This window comes from Pezoporus flaviventris, unplaced genomic scaffold, assembly GCF_033815535.1.
Source record: "Pezoporus flaviventris isolate CSIRO_AGI_PZ_B2104156 unplaced genomic scaffold, CSIRO_AGI_Pfla_v1 ptg000031l, whole genome shotgun sequence".
NCBI classification, from domain to species: Eukaryota; Metazoa; Chordata; class Aves; order Psittaciformes; family Psittacidae; genus Pezoporus; species Pezoporus flaviventris.
In genome coordinates, this window is record NW_026892579.1 from 58,466,406 (window position 1) to 58,491,981 (window position 25,576).

A 25,576-nucleotide genomic window follows, 5' to 3' on the forward strand; every position below is an offset into this window, starting at 1 on the left:
AAGCACCTGAACCTGTCACCTGAATTTCACTGACTGCATTGACATACAGATGCAAAATGAACATCTGCAATTACAAGAGGATATTGCAGCTCATCTTACATATATAGAATCATAGAAGCATAGAATAGTTAGGGTTGGAAAGGACCTTAAAATCATCTAGTTTCAAACCCCCTGCCATGGGCAGGGACCCCTCACACTAAACCATGTCACCCAAGGCCTTGCCCAACCTGGTCTTGAACACTGCCAGGGATGGAGCATTCACAACCTCCCTGGGCAACCCATTCCAGTGCCTCACCACCCTCACAGGAAAGAATTTCCTCCTTATATCCAATCTAAACTTCCCCTGTTTAAGTTTTAACCCGTTACCCCTTGTCCTGTCACTACAGTCCCTAATGAAGAGTCCCTCCCCAGCATCCCTGTAGGGCCCCTTCAGATACTGGAAGGCTGCGATGAAGTTTCCACGCAGCCTTCCCTTCTCCAGGTTGAACAGCCCCAACTTCCTCAGCCTGTCTTCATACAGGAGGTGCTCCAGTCCCCTGATCACCCTCATGGTCCTCCTGGACTTGTTCCAACAGTTCCATGTCCTTTTTATGTTGAGGACACCAGAACTGCACACAATACTCCAAGTGAGGTCTCACAAGAGCAGAGTAGATGGGCAGGATCACCTCCTTCGACCTGCTGGTCATGCTCCTTTTGATGCAGCCCAGGATACAGTTGGCTTTCTGGGCTGCAAGCGCACACTGAAGCCGGCTCATGTTCATTTTCTCATCAACCAATACCCCCAAGTCCTTCTCCACAGGGCTGCTCCGAATCTCTTCTCTGCCCAACATGTAGCTGTGCCTGGGATTGCTCCGACCCAGGTGTAGGACCTTGCACTTGGCATGGTTAAACTTCATGAGGTTGGCATCAGCCCACCTCACAAACGTGTCAAGGTCCCTCTGGATGGCATTCCTTTCCTCCAGCGTATCAACTGAACCACACAGCTTGGTGTCATCGGCAAACTTGCTGAGGGCGCACTCAATCCCACTGTCCATGTCAGCGACGACGATGTTAAACAAGACCGGTCCCAACACCGATCCCTGAGGCACATCACTCGTTACTGGTCTCCAGCCGGACATTGAGCCAGTGACCACAACTCTTTGTGTGCGGCCATTGAGCCAGTTCTTTATCCACCAAGTGGTCCACCTATCAAATTGATGTCTCTCCAGTTTAGAGACAAGGATGTCGTGTGGGACAGTGTCGAACGCTTTGCTCAAGTCCAGGTAGATGACATCAACTACTCTACTCCTGTCCATCAGTTAAACTTCCCCTGTTTAAGTTTGAACCCGTTACCCCTTGTGCTATCACTACAGTCCCTAATGAATAGTCCATCCATCCCCAGCATCCCTATAGGCCCCCTTCAGATACTGGAAGGCTGCTATGAGGTCTCCACGCAGCCTTCTCTTCTCCAGGCTGAACAGCCCCAACTTCCTCAGCCTGTCTTCATACGGGAGGTGCTCCAGTCCCCTGATCATCCTCGTGGACCTCCTCTAGACTTGTTGCAACAGTTCCATGTCCTTTTTATGTTGAGGACACCAGAACTGCACACAGTACTCCAAGCGAGGTCTCACAAGAGCAGAGTAAAGGGGCAGGATCACCTCCTTCGACCTGCTGGTCGCGCTCCTTTTGATGCAGCCCAGGATAAGGTTGGCTTTCTGGGCTTCGAGCACACACTGAAGCTGGCTCATGCCAAGTTTCTCATTGACCAACACCCCCAAGTCCTTCTCCGCAGGGCTGCTCTGAATCTATCTGTCTCTAGAAAAAAAAAATTAAAAAAATATGCAGCTATGGAGGTAACTTTCAATGCTCCAAAAACATTTAAAAACAAAACAAAACACCTGAACAGCCACATCTGAAATGCCTTAGAAATGAGAAAGCCTTAAAGTAGATGTTAATAGAGATTACAGGTGTATATGTTATTACCCTGAACAGCTCAGTATGCAACAGACTGCTGTAATAGTGCCCGTCACATACACAGAGTTAGTAGTTTGTAGCTCAGCATTTCCTACCAGCTGATTTACAAGGGTGTTTGGAGGCTCTTGACTCCTGTCATCACAGAAGGGAGCTGACACACAAGGAAGGAGAGTAGCTATGGAAATCAACTCAATTTTGGCCAGTAAATAAGTTGGATCATTAAAACAGAATAATAGTCTTCAACCATTGTTAGCACTTTTCATCATAAATGTAAAAAATTCACAAGCCATACCTCTTAAAGGTAAGGGACTGCCTTTAAATTAATGATTTTGATTTACTTTCTTATTGGCTTTCCACACTCAGAGCCTGTATTGAAAAAAAAATAAACAATTAGTCACACTGGAAAGCTCTGCTACTGAGAGAGCCAAAAAGCTTGCTATCCTGCTGACAGTGAGGTACTCATATAATACCATCTTCTAGGAGAAGAAAATAGTGTCAGCCCTGTGAGGAAACAGTACATGTTGCCTGTACATCATTTGGGCTGTCCACAGCTTGCTGACCTGCTACAACTGTCAGCTCTCTTCTCCTCTTAGCTTAACTAACACACTTAAATTAAGGCTGAAGTCAACTGTTTTCAGTCTGCACTCATCTTCAAGTTTGTTACATCTCCTTCACACCTGAACACGCCAGCACTGCCAACAACCTGCCAGTTTTTGCCAGCTATACTGGTTTGTCTCTTGCCTCTGCTGGCAAGCCTTGCTGTCATTCAAATGTACGTACATGAAAATACACTTTGAACATGCTGATGATGAGTTACACATAAAAATATGTTGAGGCCAAGTGTACACATAGTATTGCTACACTGAAGTCATTAACTTCTGCCACTTTGAGGATATGGTCTAAACCACAGGGGTAAAATGGGGCTGTTTTGACATTCATGAGCTGGCTAATCCACTGGGTAGCCCTCATATGTCAAGAATGTGAGCCTACACGTTCATTACATGCTCAAAATCACCTGTGTCCTGGCTTCAGCAACAGCCTGTAATAACCACAACAACCTGTAACAACCACGACAACCTACAAACATGGTCAAGACTCAGGAGTTTCTCAGAAGAGAAAAACCAAAACACCAAACCAACCAACCAAAACTAATCAAAACCCCTGCCCAATGTTGTTGTCAGTAGCCCAATCCTTGTCCAAATAAGCCTGAGACAAAAATCAAAGAACCTACATGCCCTTCAGATGCAGAAGATTTCTAAGACCCATCTAAAGTAACTGCCATTTCATCTGTTTTCTGTAACTATATAGGGCACTTTGTAGTTAACACATCTAGTATTCTTTAAGGATAATTCAGGGATTTTTAATGGCTTGTAAATCAAAAGAGAATGGGCTGCTATGTAGCAATGCCTTCTTTCGTACTATGGCTCTAATAAATATAACTAGGGACATTTGTAAAAAGTAATAAACTTGCACTCCAAACAGAAGATTTATATGTTCCATCTAAAACAACCACTATGATGTTTTATGTCATTACAACTGGAACAGATGGAGATGGTCCCTTCCTTGAAGAGCTGGGAAAAATTAAGACACCTTTGTTGGATCCCCAAAACAAGAGAAACCAGAGCCAGGTCATTCTGCATGCCCAGAGGTTAATGTTAAAGGAAGTAGTAGTGATGCAGGAGACATGGGCATTTGAGATGTTTAGAAGAGTATCTCAGTGCCTCTGAAAAGATCTGAGAGGTACTACAGCCCTGGGAGGAAAGAGAGACTACCATATAAGGGTTGTCATAATGGTTAACACCTAGCATGGGGAGGCCATGCTCAGCAAATTCCTTTCACTGTCAGCAGAGACACATGAAGACCACATGGAGCAGGAATTAATTCAGACACTGCCAAAACCACAGGGAACATAGACCCTCAGGATGTCTGCTGCACAGCCAGCTTACAGACCCCGATGGGGTCTTCACAAGGGGGTCCCTAATATGTTTGGGGGATGCCCTGGGGCCAAAATGCAGTCCTGGCTCCCTCAGCTCTAACATAGACAAGAGCTCTGAAGTACACCGTGGAAGAGCCGGGCAGTCTGGCTTTAATAACAGTTCATTCTCTGCTCAGCTACAGCTTTAACTTAGCTAACAGTAACCACAGGTTTTTTCTAACTGTTGAACATTTAGAAGGCAGCAGAAAGCATGTATTATTCATTCAGCTACTCTCATAATGCCCACCTTATGAAACCACAGCCACAAACAATTTTCACGTAAAGCTTGATTGGCGAATTCAGCCAGTAAAGCTCCTTCTGCTTGATAATGCAGTAGCAGGGGGTATTTCAGCTATAATGGACTAAGATAAATGCAGATTCACTGAATTAAAAACATTGCAGAGAAATGTGCCGATTCAGTTTCATGTCAGGATGAGAAAAAGTAAAAGCATTCTGTGAAGATAAATTGTAATGGTTTGATTTCCTGTTTTCAATTTGCTTGGGGTTTTTATATACTCCACAGAAATATTTGAATGAGATGGCATTGCCCTGCCAATAGCAGAAATGAATGCCCTTTGGCATTAGTGAAATGATCTGGTAGGTCTAAAGATCACTTTGAATTCATTCTATGGATAATTTCCAATTTTCAAATGTCTGATTCAGTAGTGAGTTTAAAACAAACAAGGCATGCTAATTTTTCAGGAAAGCAACTATCTAGTTTCTGATCAGCAGTATTGCCAAACACAGCAGAGAGGAAAGCAAACTGCCCGAAGTTTGAGGATTTATCTGCTCTTTGATTAGAACAAGTTTCTTCCCCATCCACTGAGCTGGGAAGCCAGGAAAAGCTTCCATTGCCAGGAGCCATGTTGTAGTGTACGTATTTTTGAAACTAAAAGAAAAAGAGGAAAAAGTGCATTATCCACTGCTAGCAGCCCAACATCTTTCAGAAGACATTCTGCATTACACTACATAATATATGGTACAGCTTATAGCACCACTAAAAGTTACATTCAGGAACCACGCTGTAAAACTCTAAAATGAGATATAAAAAGCTAAACTGTTTCCCTATACTCGATTTTCTTAAGAATTATGAACAAATTTTATGAAGGACATAGATGTAGACCATAAGAAGTTCTCCCTGCCATCCTCAATTCCCAATCCAGAAAGAGTGTCCGAATCTCCAGACCATGGTTTTTGCGAGAACCTTTCTGAATCATCCTAACGCATCACGATTCCTTTTCCATTTGAGACTTCTAAGAAGGCTGCGCCCTCTCCTGACAGTTCAGGACTCAGCAGCAGTGACTGATAAAACTGCTTTACTGCAGCCAAGAAGTTAGGACTGGACCTAGAGTTACCAAGACCAGCCCTGCTTGACTTAAAACGTTTATTGCACTATACAGAGAGGCTTCACAACAAGATGGATATCTCAAAGTTACAACGCTTCTTCACCATGCTGTAAAAAAAGAAATTGCTTGGGAAGTACGCATGTACAGGAAGAAAACGGCCCCTACCGTATGGTTGAAAAAGGATTGAACACCACTCTAGAATAATCTCCAAATAACACATACAAACATTACAAGCCATGCAATTCCATAAAGGAAACTTTCATATATTAAAAATATAACCTTGAAATTAGTGCTGTATCGCATGGATTCAATTTCACAGAACTACTAGAAAATATAGCTAATGCTATTATGAAGAGTCAGTCTGCCTTCGTAAGCAAATGTAATCTCCTTCGACCAGCAAAGCTTACGCAGGAGTGACTAAAGAAATCCCCCACATCTTGTCAATCATTCACACAATGCCCAAGTGAAGATCACCTTCATTTAATTTATGTGGAACGTTCGCCTCTCATCTGATCCTGCATTCAAGTTAAACAAATTTTAAAGACTCACAGATGCATACTGATCAAAGCTTCTGGTCCAGAAACAACTGAATACCACCAAGAAAGAAAAGGAAATTTCCCTCTGGTCAAACTGGCAGGGTCCATTTGGAGGGATTTTCTGCCTTTCTTTGTAGCTTAGGATATGAGTCACTTCCTTAAATCATCTGGGAATTTTATTTAACAAATTTCCTTCTATTCTAGGGCATAATTACTGACACTGTTGATTTTTCTGGCTCTCTTCTTGTGGTACATGGTTGTGCTTGTGGCTTTGGTCTTTTCCACAGAAGGCCTTTATTCTTCTCTTTAGGGTGCTCAGGCTCAGACTGTTGTCTGGGGAGGTTACAGGCAGTGTGTTTATTTCATACACTTACTCAAATCATTGATACATCAGCTGTGTAAGAGAAGATAATGATTAAATTACTTCCTCTAATTATAATATTTACAAAGTTGCCCTGAGAGTGATTAACACTTATGGTCAATGACTATCAAGTAAACACAGCTGGAATACGAAATGATTCTCCATGGACTAACACCACACACTGCTGTATATTCTGGGCCCCTGAAACTTAATGGCTACTGCCACATACAGGAAGAAATAATCCAGTTTGTTGCTTTACAACAACGTATCTCACTGCTTTTACAGATTCATCCCTGCATCCTTGCAATGCAAAACACGTTATTCTACTCTGCGTGAAGGTGAAACATCTCTGCAAAACCGCCCTACCCTCCGGTTTCCTCACAGCTTCTCCTTCTGCCCTGCCAGTGCTGATACGAAGTTGAAATACAGAAAACAGCCACCAGGCGGCGAAAGGTAACTAACACAGCCTCATTAATAGCCACCTATTATTATATTCAGCTACTTTAACTGGATTCCTACCGTAACAGCAGCTTTGTATTAACAATGTAATTTCCCCATGCTTCACAATAGCTTTGCTTATTAAATTAGTAGATGAATTATAATTACTTTTAAATGCATCTGAGGCATTTTTATTCCACAAGCCTACCTCAACCATTAAAAGTTCCACAAATAGCCTTGTTTTAAGCCTTCCTCAGCCAAACTACTGTGTGTTTAAATGGATGTTTAAACCTCTGTAGAAGCAAAGCTTTAATATTACACTTTGATCACTATTTTATTATTGTAATTTCCCAGCATGTTCTAACTACTGTACAGTGTAACTGCTGTACAGTGTTCAGTTCAGAGCTGCCAAAGGATGAATGGCAGACTTTGCACTTTATTTTAAAAGACATTATGCGTTTTTAAAGACCTAATGTGCCTGTAGTTCTGACAGTATTCACCAGTAAACAAGCATCAGAAAACAACAAAGTGTTTTAAAGCAAGAAGCACACATATGTTATTATATCTAATCATTTTGTGGGTTTGCTGTAAATGTTTTTCTATGAGCTCAAACTGTTCTCTACTTTTGCTCCTTGGGAAAGGGTAAAAAAGATCTTTTTAAAAATACTTTAAAATAGAGTATTTCCCTGTATGCCTTTTTGACAGTCTTTCTCCTCCTTTTTGATGTCATTTGCACAACCAACAAGCAAACAAAACAGTAAAAAGACAGTTCAAGTAAAGCATGACTTGACTGGTGGTGCACTTACAGGTTGCCTACATACACACCTTCTCTGTGAAGCGTAGGCACATAGGAACGTCTTTTCCAGAAACAAATGGGTACCAAGCTACTCTTTGAACTTCGGCAGACCCTGATGCCTACAGGCGGAGTTTGGGGCGCGATGCACGCACCCCTCAGGGACCCCAGCGGGACTAAGCGATGTGCACACTCTTTAAGTTGAAGGAACTTACCCTGCGGTCAGAAGGAGGCATAAAAGGTGGAATAGTGGTATGGCAGCCTGTTCCAGAGGTGGGTTTGGAGACAGGGCTGGGGAATCATACATATGGGATCAGACTGCTCTCCCCTCCAACTTCAAACGGGTGAAACTCTGCAATAAACCATTTCCTATGCAGAAACATCAACCTAGCCCTCGGGACTTGGAAATCAACCCTTTCCACAGCGAGGACATAACCACGATCGTATTCACGGCAGAGAAGCTCCTCTGGGGCCGTTGCCCCGGTACTACCGGTACCACACTTGACCCGCGAAGCGCAGCCCCTCCACCTGTTCTCCTCCCGCGAGAAGGGAGTCGCCCCAAGCTCTCTATTTCGATCCTGGATAGGTATTTTTTGTGTCACCGCCTGCTTTCAGCACCTCTCTGCGGGCAAACGCCCTCACGGCTCCGAACTCCCTCATGGGATCCCTGACAGGATCCCTAGCACCGATCGCAGGGCATCACCTATCGCAACCTATATAACACCCCTGAAGGGTAAATAAAACAACAGAGCTATAAAAACCTGAAACCGCCTTAATTTGCCTGCGCCAGGGCACGGAAAACTCCACAAACTGGCGCTACTCTCTTCCTCCCGAGCTCAACATGGCGACCGCAGCGTCCCCCCACGGCCTCGCCCAAGATGTCGACCCCACCACGGTGGAAGCAGCTTGCCAGCACTTAAGATGGCGGCGGCGCGGTTCCCCCGCTGTGTAACCCCACCCGGCGCGGGGCAGACACCGCCGCTCGGTAGTTTATTTATTTACTGAGCCGCTAAGGGAAGTGACGCCGCTCCGGAGGCGGCAGCGCGGTGCGGGGCCTGCCGGGAGGCTAAGTGGGCGGTGGCGGGGCAGGAGGCGGTGGCCGCCGGGAGGGGGCCGGGCCGCAGCGACGCGGTTCCTGTCGCCGTGACATGGGTTCCCCCTCGATGGCGGTTACCGCGGGAGGCCTCAGATAACCGGCCGGGTCCCCGTTCCCCTTCCCTCCCCCTCCTCGCCCGCCGCCATGCACGCCCGGGCTCCGCCGCCCCCTAAGCAGCCCGCAGGTAAGACCCGGTGCCGCCGCTGCCGTGTGGAGGAGGCGGCTCGTCTCCTCCAGGCCTGGCCGGGGAACGGGCACCCCTTGCCCCGCGGTGGCGGGTGGGGACCCCTTGGGGCTTCATCCCGGGGCCTGCAGCGGCCGGGGCCTGGTGGGGCACCGCGGTTTCCGACCTTCCTCTTCCATCCTCGGGGGAGGGCGGTGGGGCCGGGCCGCCCTGCCCGGCGGGAGGGCTGGGCAGGGGGGGTGAAGCCCCGCCGCGCTTCCCCTCACTGAGGCGCCTCTCTCGGTGCGTCCCGCCGCGGCTGGAGCGGGGGGCCCGGCCGCTGCAGGGCTGGCCTCGGGGACCGGCGGCTTTGTCCTTCGGCGGCCGGCCGCGGGGGTCGAGCGGGCGGGTTCCCGTAGCGGCTCCGGGAGGGGTGGCAGCCGGAACCCCTCGGTTCTGTGGGGTTCAGTGAGGCCGCAGCTGGAGGAGAGGGCTCCGTGATGTGGTGCAAGAAGTTGAGCTGTCCTGTGTGTTTGCTTTTCCTAATAAGCATATTTTTCTAAGGGGTGTGAAGCCTGTCAGTTGATAAATGCATCTGAAGATGACACACGGAACTGGAGTCATGATTTTATGTTTTTATAAGTTCTGAAATGGGGCAAAGTTGCTGAAATGCTTTTTAAGTCCTGACGCTTCAGTTTGCTATTGTGAGTGGCTACCTGATGAACCAAAACGTTCATTTTCCTTAAAGACAATCCCTTAAACCAAGGGTTAAACCTTGGGATTCCCTCACAGTGTCTGTAGGTTGGCTTCTTGATGGTGTCAGCCCTTTCCTTCCAGCTTCAGCACAGAAATTGAAATCAGAAGTCTGCTCCTTTTAAAGGAAACATCTGTTCCTAAATGGAATGAATAGAAGCGGCAGCATTGACAAGAACTGTAGTGAATTGGTCATATAAGTTTTGTTTTCATGAATGTTTTGCCTGAAGTGTGATGTGCTTCATCAGAACTATTTTTTTCCAGCTGTTGAGTCCATGGTAAAGTGAGTTTGATGGATGCTGCTTTTTAACTGCTCTCATCTTTGGAGATTGAACAAAATTAAGAGTATTTCCTCTTTGTTTTATTCTCTGAACAAATGAACCAGGCTTGGAAAACCAATTAGCCCACTTTAAGAATAAAAATGTTAGGTTGTGTTGTTGGTGTACACTATGCATGGTCACACAGGCAACACGGAGGTAGCAGCTCCTCATGATGAAGTTGGAGCTGTACCTTGAGGAATATAGCAGTAATTGGGAGAGCCAGGAGAGGAGACGGAGTACCTGTGGCTACTGATAAATTGTGGGTTTTTTTCAAACATATTGCTGAAAATAAATAGCATAAATTTGAGGATATGGTAATTTAAATGTAAAAATATGAATTAGCACTGTAATAAAGTGACTTCAGGAAAGGCAGTGTGGCTATGGTGTTCCCGTTCCACATAGTGTTTGCGTAAAGTACATGTTGGGTGACCTTCTAAGGTCATGTGAAAGTATGACCTCTTCTTTTTACTTCCTTAATTTGTTTATAAGCAGGCAGTTGAAGGAGCTTGGCCTCGGCAGATCCGTTTGTGCTGTCTGATTCTTATTTTTTAATTTTATTCTTATTTTGGCTTTATTTTTTTTGTTTGCTTACACCATGGCACTGGAATGGGCTGCCCAGGGAGGTTGTGAATGCTCCATCCCTGGTGGTGTTCAAGGCCAGGTTGGGCAGAGCCTTGGGTGACATGGCTTAGTGTGAGGTGTCCCTGCCATGGCAGGGGGGTTGGAACTAGCTGATCTTAAGGTCCTTTCCAACCATAACTGTTCCATCATTCCATGGTTTCACTTCACAAAGGATTTAATAGTCTATAAAATTCAGAGTTATACCCACTGAATTGTATGTGTGCTGCATGTTTCTGTTGGTGAAGACAGCATGTGAACTTATTTATACTTGAAATTTTCTTTAGTAACTTACTAACTTAATGTAAGCATTTTAACACCCTGAGTACATAAAATGATATCCTGAAACTTTCAGTACTTTGAGAAGACTTGCCTTTCACAGTGGAAATAATAGAGCAGCCTTCACTCAACACTTTGCCCTTTCCTCTTGAAATATTCATAGAGCTCTCCTTGCAGGTATCTAGTGGTATTAGTTGGAAACCCAGTGGTAAAGAAGCTGATGCTGGATCTGGTTGTTCTCACTATACTCAGCAGCATAATATTCTTTCAGATACTCATCTTTTTTGACAAAATGCTCAATCCTTTCTGTGCTGTTGTACTGTTTGACAGTTTAAGCTATGTCTTTGTGAGCATTTCAGTGCAATGACATGCTAACCCTTTCATGGGGATTCAAAATACTCATAACTTCTCTGGATAGTTCCCTTAAGAGAAGTGTCTTAGATCCCACTCATTGCTGGGCTTCACAAGTTTTGTCTGTTAATTTTATTTTTCCTTTGTGCAGAAACCACAGTGTAAGCAGCTCTTATGCACACAAAAAAAGGCCTTGAAATGTGCCTTATTTGAAAACTGACAGTCTCGTTTCCAGTATACTCTCTTCCATGCTAATGCCTATAGCAATTAAAGTTTTGGATTGATGCTGTGAGGAATGTTTCTGCATTGATACCAGTTGCAAGGTGATGTAATGAGTCTGCTTCTGTATAGCAAATAATTTGGGGTTTTCAATCCCAAGAGTGCTGTTTTGCAAGAACCACAGGAAAGGCAAAACTTGTCTTTGCTTTAATACGTTTGAAAGTAGGTGCCAGGGGGAAGGAAATGTGAAACTTGAAGTTCATATGTCTCTTGGAAAGTGGTGGAGAATAAATGTTGTTATTTGAAGTATTAGGTGTCCTTCTTGTATTGTGTTTATTATGAGATGACTATAGGTGGGATAAATGATGAATAATGTAAGCCTGTTCTTGCTCTGTGCTTAGCTTGCTTCAGGCAGGCTGCTTGAGGGTTTTGCCTTTTCCCCTCACTTGTTCTCTGCATGTTGAAGAAAAATATTTGTTCACTTAGAAACAAGAAGTTTGCAGTAATGGAAGGAGGACCTATGGTTGTTCTCCCTATGCAACTGTTTCCTCTGCCAGGCTGTGGGAGAACCTTTCGCGTAAGAGTGCACCTCTGAGTGTTTGTAATCTGCTCTTTACTGTAGTCTGTGTGAAGTTTGAAGGGTTTATATGTGATGAAGAACATATTGCTCTCTAAATAAATCTCTGAGAACAGTTGACCTTAAGTAATCTAGTTCTAATACTTTCTAATCCAGCATCTTTTTGTCTTAATTTAGAACAGGTTCCCAGCTAACATGTTTGAGGGTACTGTCCAGAAATAGATTTTCTCACTGAGTTGAACACTCTTTCAAAAGGAATTTAAGAAACGATAAGAAAGAAAACATCCCAGTTATGTGTTACTTTCGACATCTGTCTTTACACATTGCATGGATGTGTGCTGTACATTGGACACAAATATTGTGTTCCCACAGAGACAGATTTTAAACCTGATTGACTTTCCCAGCCAGTTGTGTTTGCCTAGATGAATTAAAAACACGCTTGTTCTTGCAGCATTTTTTCCCACTGTTTACAAATTTAGGTACAGACAATGTCTTTATCTGCAGCTGTTAAAGCAAGTCAGCAGATTTTGAGTTGAAAGATTAAATTTTAATTTTATTTTTTTTTTTACTTATAGTAACTATAAAAATAACCTGATCTTTTGGGTTTGGACAAGTGATGCTATTCTTGGTTTAAAAAATTGTTTTGTGAACTAACACATTTAGATTCATATTTTTCAAATGTTTCTCTGGTTCCACAGCTAAGCCAAATTGCAATAGGGAGAAGGTTGGATGCAAGGCTATGTTGGATGGGGCTTTAAGCAACCTGGTCTAGTGGAAGGTGTTCCTGCCCATGGTAGGTGGCTTGGAAGCAGGTGATCTCTAAGGTCTCTTCTAATCCAAACCATTCTATGATAAATGAAACAGCACATGTACTGAAAGTTGTTTGATTCCTTCCTCATATAATCTAATAAGGAAGATGTCTATATCCCAGATCTGTTTGAATTTCATGTTTGTGCCACCTAACTTGGTCTTCCTGTATTGTCAGCAATAAGAGGAAGAAGAGCACTGTCAAAGGTTTGAATCTTGCATAAGCTGGATCCTCTGAGGATGTCTGGTGTTTACTGCCAGCCTGGGGAGGTCAGGAGGACAGGAAGAATGAGCTGCCTGAGACAAGTACCTGAATCCTGAAGGCAGTCTCTTGAGTTTGGTTTCTTTAATGTTCATTTTACATACAACACCTTTTAATAGAAGGTGTCTAGCTCTAGCACATTTGGTGTTTGTTGAAACTACAGTAATGTACAGTGGTATTGATTAATTCCAAGTGTTGGATAATGAGAAATAAGGCTTAGATACATTTCCTTTACTGGAACTGGAGAACATTGTTTTCCTCAACTCATATGTCCAAGCAAGAATAAAAAGTGAAACTCGTGCTTTGGGTAATGGACCTTCTGGCTGTAACAGCATTACCTTCAAAATCGAAAACATTGATTTCTTGGAGGCTTTATGAAGGAAACATTTTCTTGCTGTATTTTGTTTTATTCCAAAAATAAAAGTAAGCTTATTAAACCAATTTAAGAACATATTGACTTCAGCCTGGACAGTGACTCTTTGTCTAGAGCGGTTTGGGGTTGTAGAAATGCTATTTTAACAGACTGGCGCTCCTCATTTACAGTGCCCCTTCTAGAAATAAGTTCTGAGATGCAGAAAGACTGTAAATCCATTTTCCATTGTTCATAAGCCAATGAAAAATAAGTTATAATAGAAGAGGACAGCTTTTTCTGCTGGAAGCCAACATTTTGCTGTACTGAGAATTCTAAATCTGGTCCTCACTGTGGTATTTTTGGTATGTACTTGAGGAATTCCCTTGCAGTAGAAGAGTTAAATGTTCCTGGAAAAATCAAATGCTAGCAGCTAATGACTTAAATCAATCTCCTTGCCACTGCAAGACTTTTACTGTAGGGCATTTCAGTAGCATTGTAGCTTCTGTCATGGAGATCTTGATCATGCCATTTCTGATTATCTTGTTTTCTTTATGCTCTAAGTGATGGGTTGCTTAACTCAGCTTTGCTTACAGAGTAATCCACAGCTGAGAGGTTATCCATTGTTTTACTAATGTTCATCTGAAGTTAAAGGGAACGTTCTGCTCCACAAGAAGTTTCTTCTTTTGAATTTACATGCCTCCTGCATTTTTTGAGAGATACTCTTTGTGCCCTCCCAGGTTTTTAGGTCTTATATAAGAGCCAGACATGCCATTTCAAGGCTGCCTTAGAAGACACATAGAGAAGGAACTATTTATACCTGCTTTTGTGTAATCACATTGTTCTCTGTGCTACCATGTCTTTGTTAGAATGTTACTATTATTCTACAAAAGGTAATGAACGAGGATGTGATGCGTGTGTGAGGAAAGCAGTTATTGTTCCCTATTTACTGAAATTAAATAAGATACCCTGGTTTGACAGTAAATGCTTTAGAAACCTGGTTAGTGACTTGAGATAGAATGGTATACATGTCATTGCAAATCCTTGCCCTATCAGAAGTTAAGTCAACTACTACTTCTTATCTTTTTCAGCATTAGTTATTTCTGCTTTCTCTCTTCTTCTAAGTGTTTTAAATTAACCTGAGTTACATTCTTAAATGGTTTAAACCAAGAGCTGCAATAACATAACTGAATCTTACCGATTACAATCAGCAGGTTGGGTTTTTTTTCTTTAAAGTAAAATGTCAATATATACTTGTAAGTGTATTAGTGAATTACATTTATAGTATGACTTCAACAGTTAATAATAATGAAAATTGTGAATTTCCTTCATAATGAATATTGAAGTATAAAGAAACACATGGAAGCAAGAATTTAACCAGTGTTTTCAGCTTTAAAAAATAAGTAGGCTGAAGAAAATGGCATCTGAAACAGACACAATTCTTTAACAGTTTTTTCCTGAAGAATCTCAAGCAACTGTGTGTCATAAGGAATTGATGTAAATCCATCATCAGTCTAATATTAAACTATTGTGATCTGAAAAATTAGCTGACACTTGTCAACATAAATCCATGATTGTAGCTAAAATAATTCAGTTTAAACACGAACACTTAAACTCTGTCAGATTCTACACTTCAGGGGGTAAGGTCTGCTGCCATAAACCTGGGCTGTTGTGTATTATGAATCATAGAAGTAGCTGCTTTATTATGTGTAAATAAAAACTGTTGAAAATTCCTCCCAAAGAAGAATCCTTACTGTGTGCTGTGTTCAGACAAATTGACGAGTTCTATTTGCTTAAAATTAGCATGTTTCAAGAGTTTTTAAATTTAATAAATGTGAAAGTTGCATGTTAAATTCATAGCTGACTTCTAAATTTGGGAGTCAGTTCCCTCAAAAATCTGGGGAAGATAAATAATCTGCATATTGGTTATAGATTTGTGCAAATTCTCCTTTGAGTTAAATCACAGCTTGGGTTAATTACTTGAAAAACCGGGCTTACAAACTTATGTAGCCTAGTGCTTGGAGCAAAGAGTATGTCTGAGTAGGGTAGAAGACCCCATTTGAGATGTCAGACAAAGCATGGATTAAGTAAAAGAACTAATAGACAAAGTTGTTCTGTCAAGACTTGTGGGTTTTCATAATCTTAATCTTCCAGTAGATGATAATGAATTAGGTTCAACAGTATATGGTTGGCAGATAGAACAATTTTGGAAGTCAAGAAAGGGGATCATAATGAAATTCTTTCTGAAGAAACTATATTAAGGCAAAAAATTCCCATGTTGTTCTTATGCTGCAAGTAGAATTGGGATTATGCCCCGTTTAAAAAAAAAAAAAAGAATTATCACTAATCAGTTAGTCAAGAGGAGGGGGAATTCTCGAATGACTTTTCCTTCTGTTACACTTTGAGTATGGTATTCTTTTGAGTAACCAGCAGTTAAATGGTGTTAACATAACAATCTTACACTCGTATACAATACAGATTCATACATTTTGGAGCTCTTCAACTTTTAAAATACAGCTGTAACATCATTGGTAATAGATGCCATTTAAAAAAACGTATACAAGTTAATATACAGTTGATTATGTAGTTGGTTCTTGTGGGTTAAACTGATTAAACATGTCGTAGACCATCAAACCTGTGATCAGATTTTTAAATGCACAGTTAATGTTCCTTGTAGATCCTGTTTTGGCAAGTGTTATTGAAACATTTCTGGAGCAGAGCATTGTGCTACTGGACTACTGCTGTGTAAATGATCCCTGTGATGTTTTAAAAATGCTTTGAAATGAAAAATTGAAGGAAGTTTCTTCTTTTTTGTGGCCAAAGTTGCAGGAGAGAAAATTTTTAAGTGGTCAGAGATCTTCCTACATATTTGATGGGGCTTTGGGGGCTTCAGCCCCCATGCAGTCTCTTCACATTATCTTTGTCCTCTGTTTGTCCCTGCTGTTCTTGTTCCTTGCCTCCCTTTTTTATGTTAAGTGCAAAGAAAAGGAGTCTTGTGAGTAAATCCCATTTGACTGTGATGCTTGCTGCTCTCATTCAGTTTGCTTTCTGAATGATGCATATTGGGGTTGTTTTTTTAGGGCATCCTTGCTTATAAGGATTTTCTCAACTCTATTATGATTTGGTTTTAGCTAATGCTAAGATAATACAGTAAATGGTTAAAAAAAGTTGTTAGAGTTGCTAGGATGGATAATATATGGACTTATGTCCAGTGTTGATAAGAATTAATTCTTAACCTGCATTTCTTGTCGTGGAGCTGTTACTAATGCAGAATGGAATGTGGTATTTCAAATGACTCAAGTGAAAACCAAGTTCCACAAGCCTATAAATCTGAAAAGACTAGACTTAAAAATAAAACATGTGATTTTGGTGAAACATATAGACAAATTTTCTTTCGAAAGGAAAGTTCAGAAGCTTTCTTTTGAGGCTTCGGATTCGTAGTGTTAGCATATTAGTTTAAGTAATATTGGCCACATCAGGAGTACTGTCTCCAGTTCCAGGCTCCTCAGTACAAAACAGACAAGGAGCTATTGGAGAGGGCTCAGCAGAGCCTGCAAGGATGATCAGGGCTCTGGAGCATCTCTCTTATGAGGAGAGATTGCAGGAGCTGGGCCTGCTTGGTCTGGAGAAGACTGAGAGGGCATCTCATTTAATGCATATAAGTATCTTGAAGGCTGATGCCAAGAGGATGGTGCCAGGCTCTTTTCAGTGATGCCCAGTGACAGGATAAGGAGCAATGGCCATAAACTAAAATATGAGGCGCTCCACCTCAACATGAGGAAGAACTTCTTTCCATTGAGGGTAGCAGAGCACTGGAACAGGCTGCCCAGGGAGGTCGTGGAGTCTTCCCTCTCTGGAGACATTCAGAATGCTCGTGGACACATTCCTGTGTAAGCTGCTCTGGGTGGCCAAGCCTTGGCAGGGGGTTGGACTAGAGGTCCTTTCCAGCTGTGATTCTGTATAATGCATGAGTTAGGAGGCTCATCAGCATCCTCTTGCATCTAATTCCTATCCATAAAGCTGTGGTAATCTAGATAGGCCGCTGAGCTGGCAGTGCTTCTTAGCCAAGCAAATAGTTGCAGCTGATCAAAGAACTTTCCAAGACTTTAGAAAACTTTAGGCTGTGGGAGTACAATGTGGATTTGTGTTATTACTGAACCAGCAAAACTACTTTGTCACTGTCTGTGTGGAGGGCTGTAGGTTTATATGCTTGCCAGTTGGAAATAAATTTGAGGTTGCTTCTATCTTTGCTTTTCCCTCCCTTTCTCATGACTTCTTATCAATACAGATAAGGTTTCTGGGAAAGAGAAGGCTGGTCTACCTAGATTTAGTCTCCTTTTTCCATGACTATAATTACTTGTATGACTTGATTATTCTGTTTCAAAAGAAGACATTTCTGATTCGTATCTGTATTTTATATATGCATTTATACCATATGTATTCACTTTGGTGTTAAACTTGGATCTTTATTACTCGTACTGCACTGAAAGCTTCAGAAATGGGTCTTGTGGACTTCAGAAATCTGGGTTTCAAAATCAAATGTGTTAGCTTTCTAGCTCTGATTTGTGTCAGCACACAAGCATTTGACTTTCTCAAGCATGTAATGTTTTACAGGCTACATATTAGAGAGTAATTGGAGTATATAGTATTTGACTTTCTGCTTCTCTGGGTTTAGTTATATGGCTTTTTCTTTCCAATGTAAACCAACATGCTGTAAATCAACATAATATTTTCTTTTTAAATGGCTTTGGACATGTTTTAAAGGGATTGTACCTCTCTGCTTAATAAATAATAAAACACTTAATCATATGATTAAATTGTTGTTGAGGTTGCAGTGGCTTCAGTCATAGTACTTTGTCTATGTACATAGTACTTGGTGGGATAAGCAGTGCAAGGAGCTGCTTATCCTACCCTCCCCAGAAGCCAGTCGGCATTTTTTTTAGTAGGATTCCCATCTTCACCTTCCTTTTTTCCAGCTATTTCATTGTTTCTGTTCAGCCTTCTGTTTCTTCTGGGATGATAAAGACTTATATCCAGTCTTGAAATAGATATATATATATATACACACACACATATATGTATATGTATATATATATAATATATACACAAATATGTATATATATATAATATACTTGAAATAATGCTGAGGGGTTTTTTTGTTTGATTCAAGAACTAGTTTCTTGCTTTTATGGTCTCTTCAGCTTTTGTCACATGGGATAACATGATAAATATTATGTTGACTAAATTTTCCAAGTAGGTGTAACAACTTTTGTTAAATTTCAGAGGTTTAACAATAAGTTTATGCTGTTGTCTCCTGAGATTCAAGTAGAGACTTGTGAAAGCAGGTTTAGTTACATGGGATGATTATTTTTTTTTATATAACCAAATGAGACCACTCCTTTTTATTAAAAAGAACCCCAATATATCCTTTCCTTTTTCCAGGAATTGGGGGGGGGGGGGGAGTGAGTCCCATCTCAACTGGTGCAGTTTTTTCTGTCCTTTCTCCTAAATGTCAGTGTGTTACTAAAGAGCTACTGATTCATAATGCTAGGAGTCATGAATTCCAGCCGTAATACCATTTACTGTTTAACCAGCTCCCCTGTAGCTTTAAATAGTGCTATCACCAAGATATGGTGCCTTGAGATGAGCACAGCTCATATATACCAATATCTACCTAACCAGTCTGTCTTCTACAAAAGAACGAAACCAGCACTTCCACCTACGAGGGCTTATCTTTATGTATAGCATATGGATCTTTGTCTGCAGTAAAACATTCAGAAAGCAGTTGTAGTTTGGATATACTGTGTATTTAATCTTAGTGTTGATGGCTGACCACAGTAGGTCTTGGAAATTTGGATATAAGAAAGGAATAGTTGCTCTGATACTTACAAAGAAGAAACGCTATTATTGTATTTGCTGGATTGAAAGCCCAGAGGCTTGGAAGCTAAACAGGTTGGAGTAATCTGTATGTGAACACAAAGTCGTGCTCTATAGACATCTCTGAAACGATCTTTACATGAGTGTGTACATTCAACAGCAATTGCTAGACCTTAATGTAAAAGGGAGAGTGCACTGGAGAGATGAGACCTCTGAGATGAGAGGGAAGGTCTTCTCTCAAATACTTTATTAAGCAGCTGCTGCTGAGTAAGCCTATGTGGGAGCCTGTTGACAACTTATTCTTTATTCTAAACAAAATTCCTTTTCAGCCTTCTTCAGTCTGCATGGGTTGTTACAAATTACTTCACGGTTTCATCTGATAAGCATGATGTTCTTTTATAACTGCAAAATACCTTCCCTAGCAAATACCAAGAGTTGTTTGGCTCAAGTGCTGGGATATGTTGTGCAGAGCTTCATTTGTTGTTGTTACTCTCTTTATGTGCTGTCATTTAGGTGCATGTACAAAGTTGTTTGATAAAGATGCTGAAGTTAAGGTTAATATTTTATCTGTGTGTCAGCACTAGTGTTGAAAGTCTGCACTTATTCTGGTGGTTAGAAATTCATATATTTACTAACATGTATAGGTTGTTTCCACTCTTTCTGTAGATAATGCTTGGTATGTTACGCCTTGTATTCATGACAAGTATCTTTCGAAATGGAAGGAGTTTGGTCATAGCTCTCCCTTTAAGGGCCTCTTACGGTATGAACTAGTGAGGTGATATGTGTACAGTTGTGAACCTATAACAATCTAGTTGTTGTTTCATTAATTACACACAATATCGAAAAAAAACATCAAGATCACTCCTTAGGAAGGAAGGCTTTCTATCCATACCTTGCTTGTTACTGTAATGGTTTGCAGATGGAGTTCTTAATCTGTTTCTATCTAGGCCATGGAAATAAGTCCATTTTTTTCCTTCCTGTGATTTAGTGATTTGTGTTTAAATATTTTATGGATAATCTTGCTCCTTTCTGCTTTTGAGAAGAAGCTTTGATGAAGTTTGTTTTGCTCTAGGCTTTGCTGGTGCTTATTCCCAACTGGCAGTTTATAAGACAAAAGCAGGCTAGTGGCAACAGCTGTGGAGACAGCATGTTGGCTTGCAGCTATTAAATCCAAAGAACAGGGACACCGTGAATTGGTAGAAAGAAACCTAAACAGTCGAGCAGCCTATCATAGCTAATGATTATAACAGCAGTTCCTCTTTCCATTCATTCACAGTCTCAAAGCTTAAGGAAATATCTTTCAAAGTCTTTGGTGCTACTGAAGGTGCCTTGTGTACACGAATGTGGTGACATAGTCTGTCGAGTGTCGTAGTTTCTGTCACACAGGAAGCTGTGCACACAAATGAGCATGGCAGAAGATGGACCAGGGTCGTTGGGTATTTTATGAATTGCTTGTGATGGGAGGTAGAGAACCGGTGGGTTAAAACTGAACTTAATTGTCTGTGGTGCACAATGGCTCAAGGCAAATGTGGTTTGTGTTCTGGCATTTTGGCACTGTCTGCTGAGGATATGATCATGTAGTAGCTTACAAGAGATGTGAACTGTCCCCAGTAGATTCTCTGTGACTTCTAAAACAAAAGAATTGGTTAGAAAATGGGTTTGGGGAATGTTTCTTTCTCATATCTAATATGGACATTGACATATGTACACTTGTAAACAGAAACATGAAGCAGTAGAATTAAAAAAATATGAATGACAAAAGCTAGCCAAATTCTAATATACTTCTTTTTCTCACTGTTACAGAAATATATTAACTTGAAGTGGAACTAAACGATGGAACCAGATATTATTCGAATGTACTCCTCATCCCCTCCACCACTAGACAATGGAGCTGATGATGATGATGAAGATGAATTTGGAGGATTTTCTGGTGTAAGCACTGCTGGAGTAGCTTTTCCTGATTTTGATACACCAGACTACGGTCATCCAAAGGAAGAGTTTATACCCACAAATCATTTCATCCCACTTCATGATTATTCTGACAATGTAGCCAGCATTGCAACTTTCACATCTGTTAAAAATGTTAAAGACTGTGTTACAGAGCTTCCTACTCTTACTAAGGAACTTTCTGATATGCCAGCTACTAATACCAGCAAAGAAAAATCCAAGTTTAGAACTTCAGGTACTGCTTTGGAAGATGTAAGTAAAAGAGGGGAACAGAGAGACAACACTGGGAAACCAGAGGGCTTTTCTTCTGGTATAGCAGTTGAGAGTCAGGATGAGCAAATAGATGCTTGTAATGGTGAGAAAATTCCATGTCTAGAGATTCTAACAAACGGATTTGCAGCATCAGACCCTGCAAATCCTCAGGGAACAGAAGATCTAGACAGTATTGGTGACTCAAAGGGACTGAAAACTGTTAGCACCCATAGTACTGAGCAAACTTTGAACTCAATGCCTAGCTCAGGTGAAGACTTTGCAGATTTTGCTTCATTCTCAAGCAAAAAGCCACTCCGTTTAGAGGGAACAGGAACTACAATATGCAGCGTTCTTCATGAAAGAGACTCTCTGAGCATTCAGGAGAACAACAGAATAAACAGAGTAACTCATATTGAAGAAGTTTGCATTTCAGAAATTAGTTGTGAGCAGGGTCCCTCAGCACTGGAAGATAATGAATTTGCAGTTTCTACTAAATCTCTGGTAACTGGAAGTTCAATATGCACTACTGAAAATGGAGAACACAGTGGAAGGAGAAGACAACATGGCACAGAGAATGGCAAAGATCTTACTAGGCCTGATGACTCTTCAGGAACAGAGTGCATTACGGTTGATAAGATCCAAAGCCTAAGCTGTGATCTTGCAGGAGAAAAATTGGGTGATTCTGAAGATCTTAAGAATGGTGGAAGTAGTACTGAAGTAGTAGCTTGCAGTGACACACATGATGATGATGATTTTGGTGATTTTGGCTCAGTCAGCAGTGCATCTCCCACCTTCAGTAATGCCCAAGAATCAGTAAATGCTCTAGATCTAGAAGGACCTTCCAAACAGCCCGCACATATTGGTGAAACTAATGATGAATTTGGTGAATTCAGGGACACAAGTACTGTTTCTCAGCAGCCAGCAAGGTTGGATCATGCTGAACTAAATCAGACTGCTGACACTTTAGAATGTGATACTACCAGTAAAACTTCTGGCTTAGACTTCCAGCATACTACTGAGGTAGAAAATGGTGATGACAGTGAATTTGGAGACTTTGATTCAGTGCCAAAACCTCAAGATGAGGGTGTTCAGGACTGTGACGACTTTGCGGACTTTAGTTCAGCAGGTTGTAACCAGGCTACAGACTGGAATGCTTTTGGAGATGAACAAAATGACAGTTGTTCTTGGGCTGCCTTTGGAGATGAGCAAGCTGGTGAATCTCATCACAGAAAAGAGACGTGGCAGTCACATAGGACAGATGCATCTGCCAGGATCGATGGTCCAGCATTACACAAGACTGACAGTTTTGCTTTAGTGTCTTCCCAAGGAACTACCAGTAAGCAATTTCAAGAGCCAGCACCTTCAGTTCAGGTAAGGGTGTTCTTGATTTCATTCAGTCCTGTTCTCTTGTGCATACCTTTCTTCCTGGTTCCTGCTTCTGCATGCAGCAAGTGTTTGAGTAGTCCTTGTTTGTCTTGTGGGAGAGATTTAATTTGGTGGGTGAAATGGACTGGTATGAAATAGTGCACTGTGTTTGCATTCTCTGTCTTATGCACTGTTACTTCCTGGAGAAGAGTGAGGAATGCTGGAACTTGTATGCATTTGTCTTGGTGATTACATGTGGTCCTTTACATAAACTGATCAAAGGAATAAGCCATCATAAGCATTTCAGAGCCTGGGATAGTTCTTCCTTTGCATTTATAGTTTATTGCCTTTTGAGGGGACACTGGTGTTGCCTTTTCATAAAACGGTGGTGTGACTGGAAGATGAAATTACTGATTCCCAAGATTTTTCATCACCATTTTCTTATGTTTTAAAAATCTGATTAAAAATGATGATTTGTAAATAGCTGCACTTATTTGCTTAGGGTAGAGAGCGGAATAAAACATGACCTATGGAGTTCTGTCCCTGGTATTCCAACTCCTGGGAAGTTAATAATTTAAAAGATACTTAAAAATAAGTCTCTGTTGTACATTATAGCAACATCACAAATATAGGAATTGATAACTCGTTAAAGCTACTGGTATTTCTAGTTAGGAGTTTCAGGGAGGGTAAAGTAGGTAGGTTTCTCCCATTCACCACCCCACCAGGTTTTCCGACGTAATTGCTAAGTATGTATTAATTCTTTTCACCAGTTATCTTTGAGGTCTGTGCCTGTTCATGCATAGATCATTTTTTACAAGGTATTTCATATTAGTTTTACAAAACTCAGAACAATTTGAGTTTTAAATTCCCTTCAATATTTCCTTTCAATCACGTCATCCCATGTGAGTAGTTTAGGGTATGCTCTGTCTGAAGCGTGCGGCAACACCAGCAATAAAGGCTGTTAGTGGTAATGTGTGTCTGAAAGGTTTGGATCTTCTCTGGAAATAAAAGGAAATGAGGCAAGTCCTTTTTTCCAGGACCTCGTGTAGGCTTGGTGACATTCCTGCCTCTTCCTGTTTCCTACCAGTGACAAGCGAAATGGCTTTTCAGAAGAAGGTTGTGCCAGCTGGAGCTTTGCAAGCATCAGCAAATGGAATGCAGTGTTTGAGGACTTAGCACTGATTTCTTGCCACGTTAAAAGGTGTGAGCCTTAGCTCCTGACAATTCCTGCTTGCAGGTTTGTGCAGTGAGTGACACACTGAATTTCAGAGTGGCTTCATGAGCCCAAGAAAGGCTCACAAGTGAACCTGCAGGTGGATTTCTGTGCCTATGCAAAACCTTACTCATCCTCACCTGAATGTGTGGGTCCATTTCTCAAGTTGAAAGCACAAATCTGTTGTTACCTATTCTGTTGGTCATTCATCCGTAGAACTAGAGAGTACAAAGGTCATTAGTGCAGTTGCCACTTGAAAGCCTGTCCAGAACCTGAGAAAGATATGGGATGAGGAGATGATTTCAGTCAGTCATCCATTTTTCTAGTTACTCATGATATTAAGGGAGAGTCTGAAGATTTCACACACTTATAACTGTCCATAATTTTATGATAGAGTTTCAATAGAAAACACTTTTCAACGTAAATATTTATAAAAGCAGAACCTTCGGAGGTTCTGTAATTTATTTCTTTTTCCACCTCCCTGAGTCTTCATTAACAATAGATAAAAGCCAAGTTACAGAGAAAGCTCTTCCATGATCTGCCATGAAGTCTCACAGTACTTTGGTTAGATTGCAAAGCATGTTTTAAGACTTAAATATTTTTTCATTCCTTTCCTTTATACTTCAGCCAGTTGTCATTGTTTGACTACAAGGTGAGGTTCTGCTTCCCTTGCCACTTAGGAAGTGCAAGTCAGAGAACGTTTTACACAAATGAGCTGTAGAGGAAGTTGAGCTGGATGCGTTTTCTCTGTTGCAATAGTTTCCTTGCAATGAAAGGTAGTTGCTACATTTTTTTCCTGTTAACTCTTAAAACAATAGTTACACATTTTCAAAGCATAATTTTTATTCAGTAAGTGCTTTAAGTTTTGGAAGGATCTATTGAACCTTTTTTATATTTAAAAAAATGTTTTGTTTTAATCTTAAGTAGTAATCCTGGTTTTCTTCTGTTGAGCCACACAATTAGAAGCATTGAGATTTGTTGAGTCAATATAAGCCAGCAGATAGGCCTGGTACTTTAAGTGCAGAGCCTTAGTAAAACTAAACTCAGATTTTGATTGGCTTCCTTACTTTATGAGAATGTCACTGAGGTCAAACCCCAAAATACAGCTTCTTAAAGAATTTACTGATCTTCTGTTTCCCACGGATTATTCCGGAGCGGTGCGATGCAAAACCAGAAACCCTTGCATGCAAAATAAAGGTAGAGATTGGTAAGAGAACAGAGGTATTTTTACCCTAACCAGAGAATGATAGGGAGCAGTATATCACTTGCATCAATGTAGTGCTGCCAGGTCTAAAAACCACATGCTATAGCAACTTAAAGGGAGCAGGTGGTGCAAGAGCAATACTGCATGTGTTAGACACTTGAGATAGATGTGAAAATTGAGACCTCAGCTTAGGCTAAAGGTGCACCGAGATCATTTACAAGATGTTGTATGTACTTGATCTGTGATGTTGAGGCTAGAAGAGTCACTGTATTGTGGTAGTGAAATAATTTTGAATGGTGTATGAACAGAGTGATCTTAATGTCATTCTTTATTTTTCAGTTTTCTGCTTTTATGTACTTAGCCAACAGCATTACTGTTTAATTTTTGCCCATCCAGAATGCACCATGAAGGGAAAGTTACTTACCAGTAGTTCAAGGTCCCTTGCCAATGGTCTCTGCGTATTTTCCTTTCTGGTTCCTTAGTTTGTGTCTTCTGGGTGAGGAGGTGGCAGCAGGGTTTTAT

At 41.2% G+C, this 25,576-nt stretch overlaps 1 protein-coding gene and 1 long non-coding RNA gene across 5 annotated transcripts in view; one reads left to right on the plus strand and one right to left on the minus strand.

Annotated features, from left to right (window-relative positions):
- Positions 1-5,968: 5,968 nt before the first annotated feature.
- Positions 5,969-8,370, minus strand: LOC133273242 (uncharacterized). Its single transcript, XR_009744682.1, has 2 exons — positions 8,164-8,370; positions 5,969-6,204 (listed from the first exon to the last, which is right to left on the minus strand). It is a non-coding gene; the product is annotated as an uncharacterized LOC133273242 (long non-coding RNA).
- Positions 8,371-8,468: 98 nt separating this feature from the next.
- The window catches only part of AFTPH (aftiphilin), a 48,818-nt gene continuing 31,710 nt past the window's right edge, over positions 8,469-25,576 (plus strand). For 2 of the 4 annotated variants that reach the window (XM_061461446.1, XM_061461447.1), the window contains exons 1-2: positions 8,471-8,682; positions 20,877-22,643. In XM_061461446.1, the coding sequence (XP_061317430.1) occupies positions 20,907-22,643 (1,737 nt within the window). In that variant the 5' untranslated portion in view covers positions 8,471-8,682; positions 20,877-20,906. Of the gene's footprint in view, positions 8,683-20,876; positions 22,644-25,576 lie in introns of all 4 variants that reach the window. The other 2 variants (XM_061461448.1, XR_009744672.1) reach the window with 2 other exon arrangements.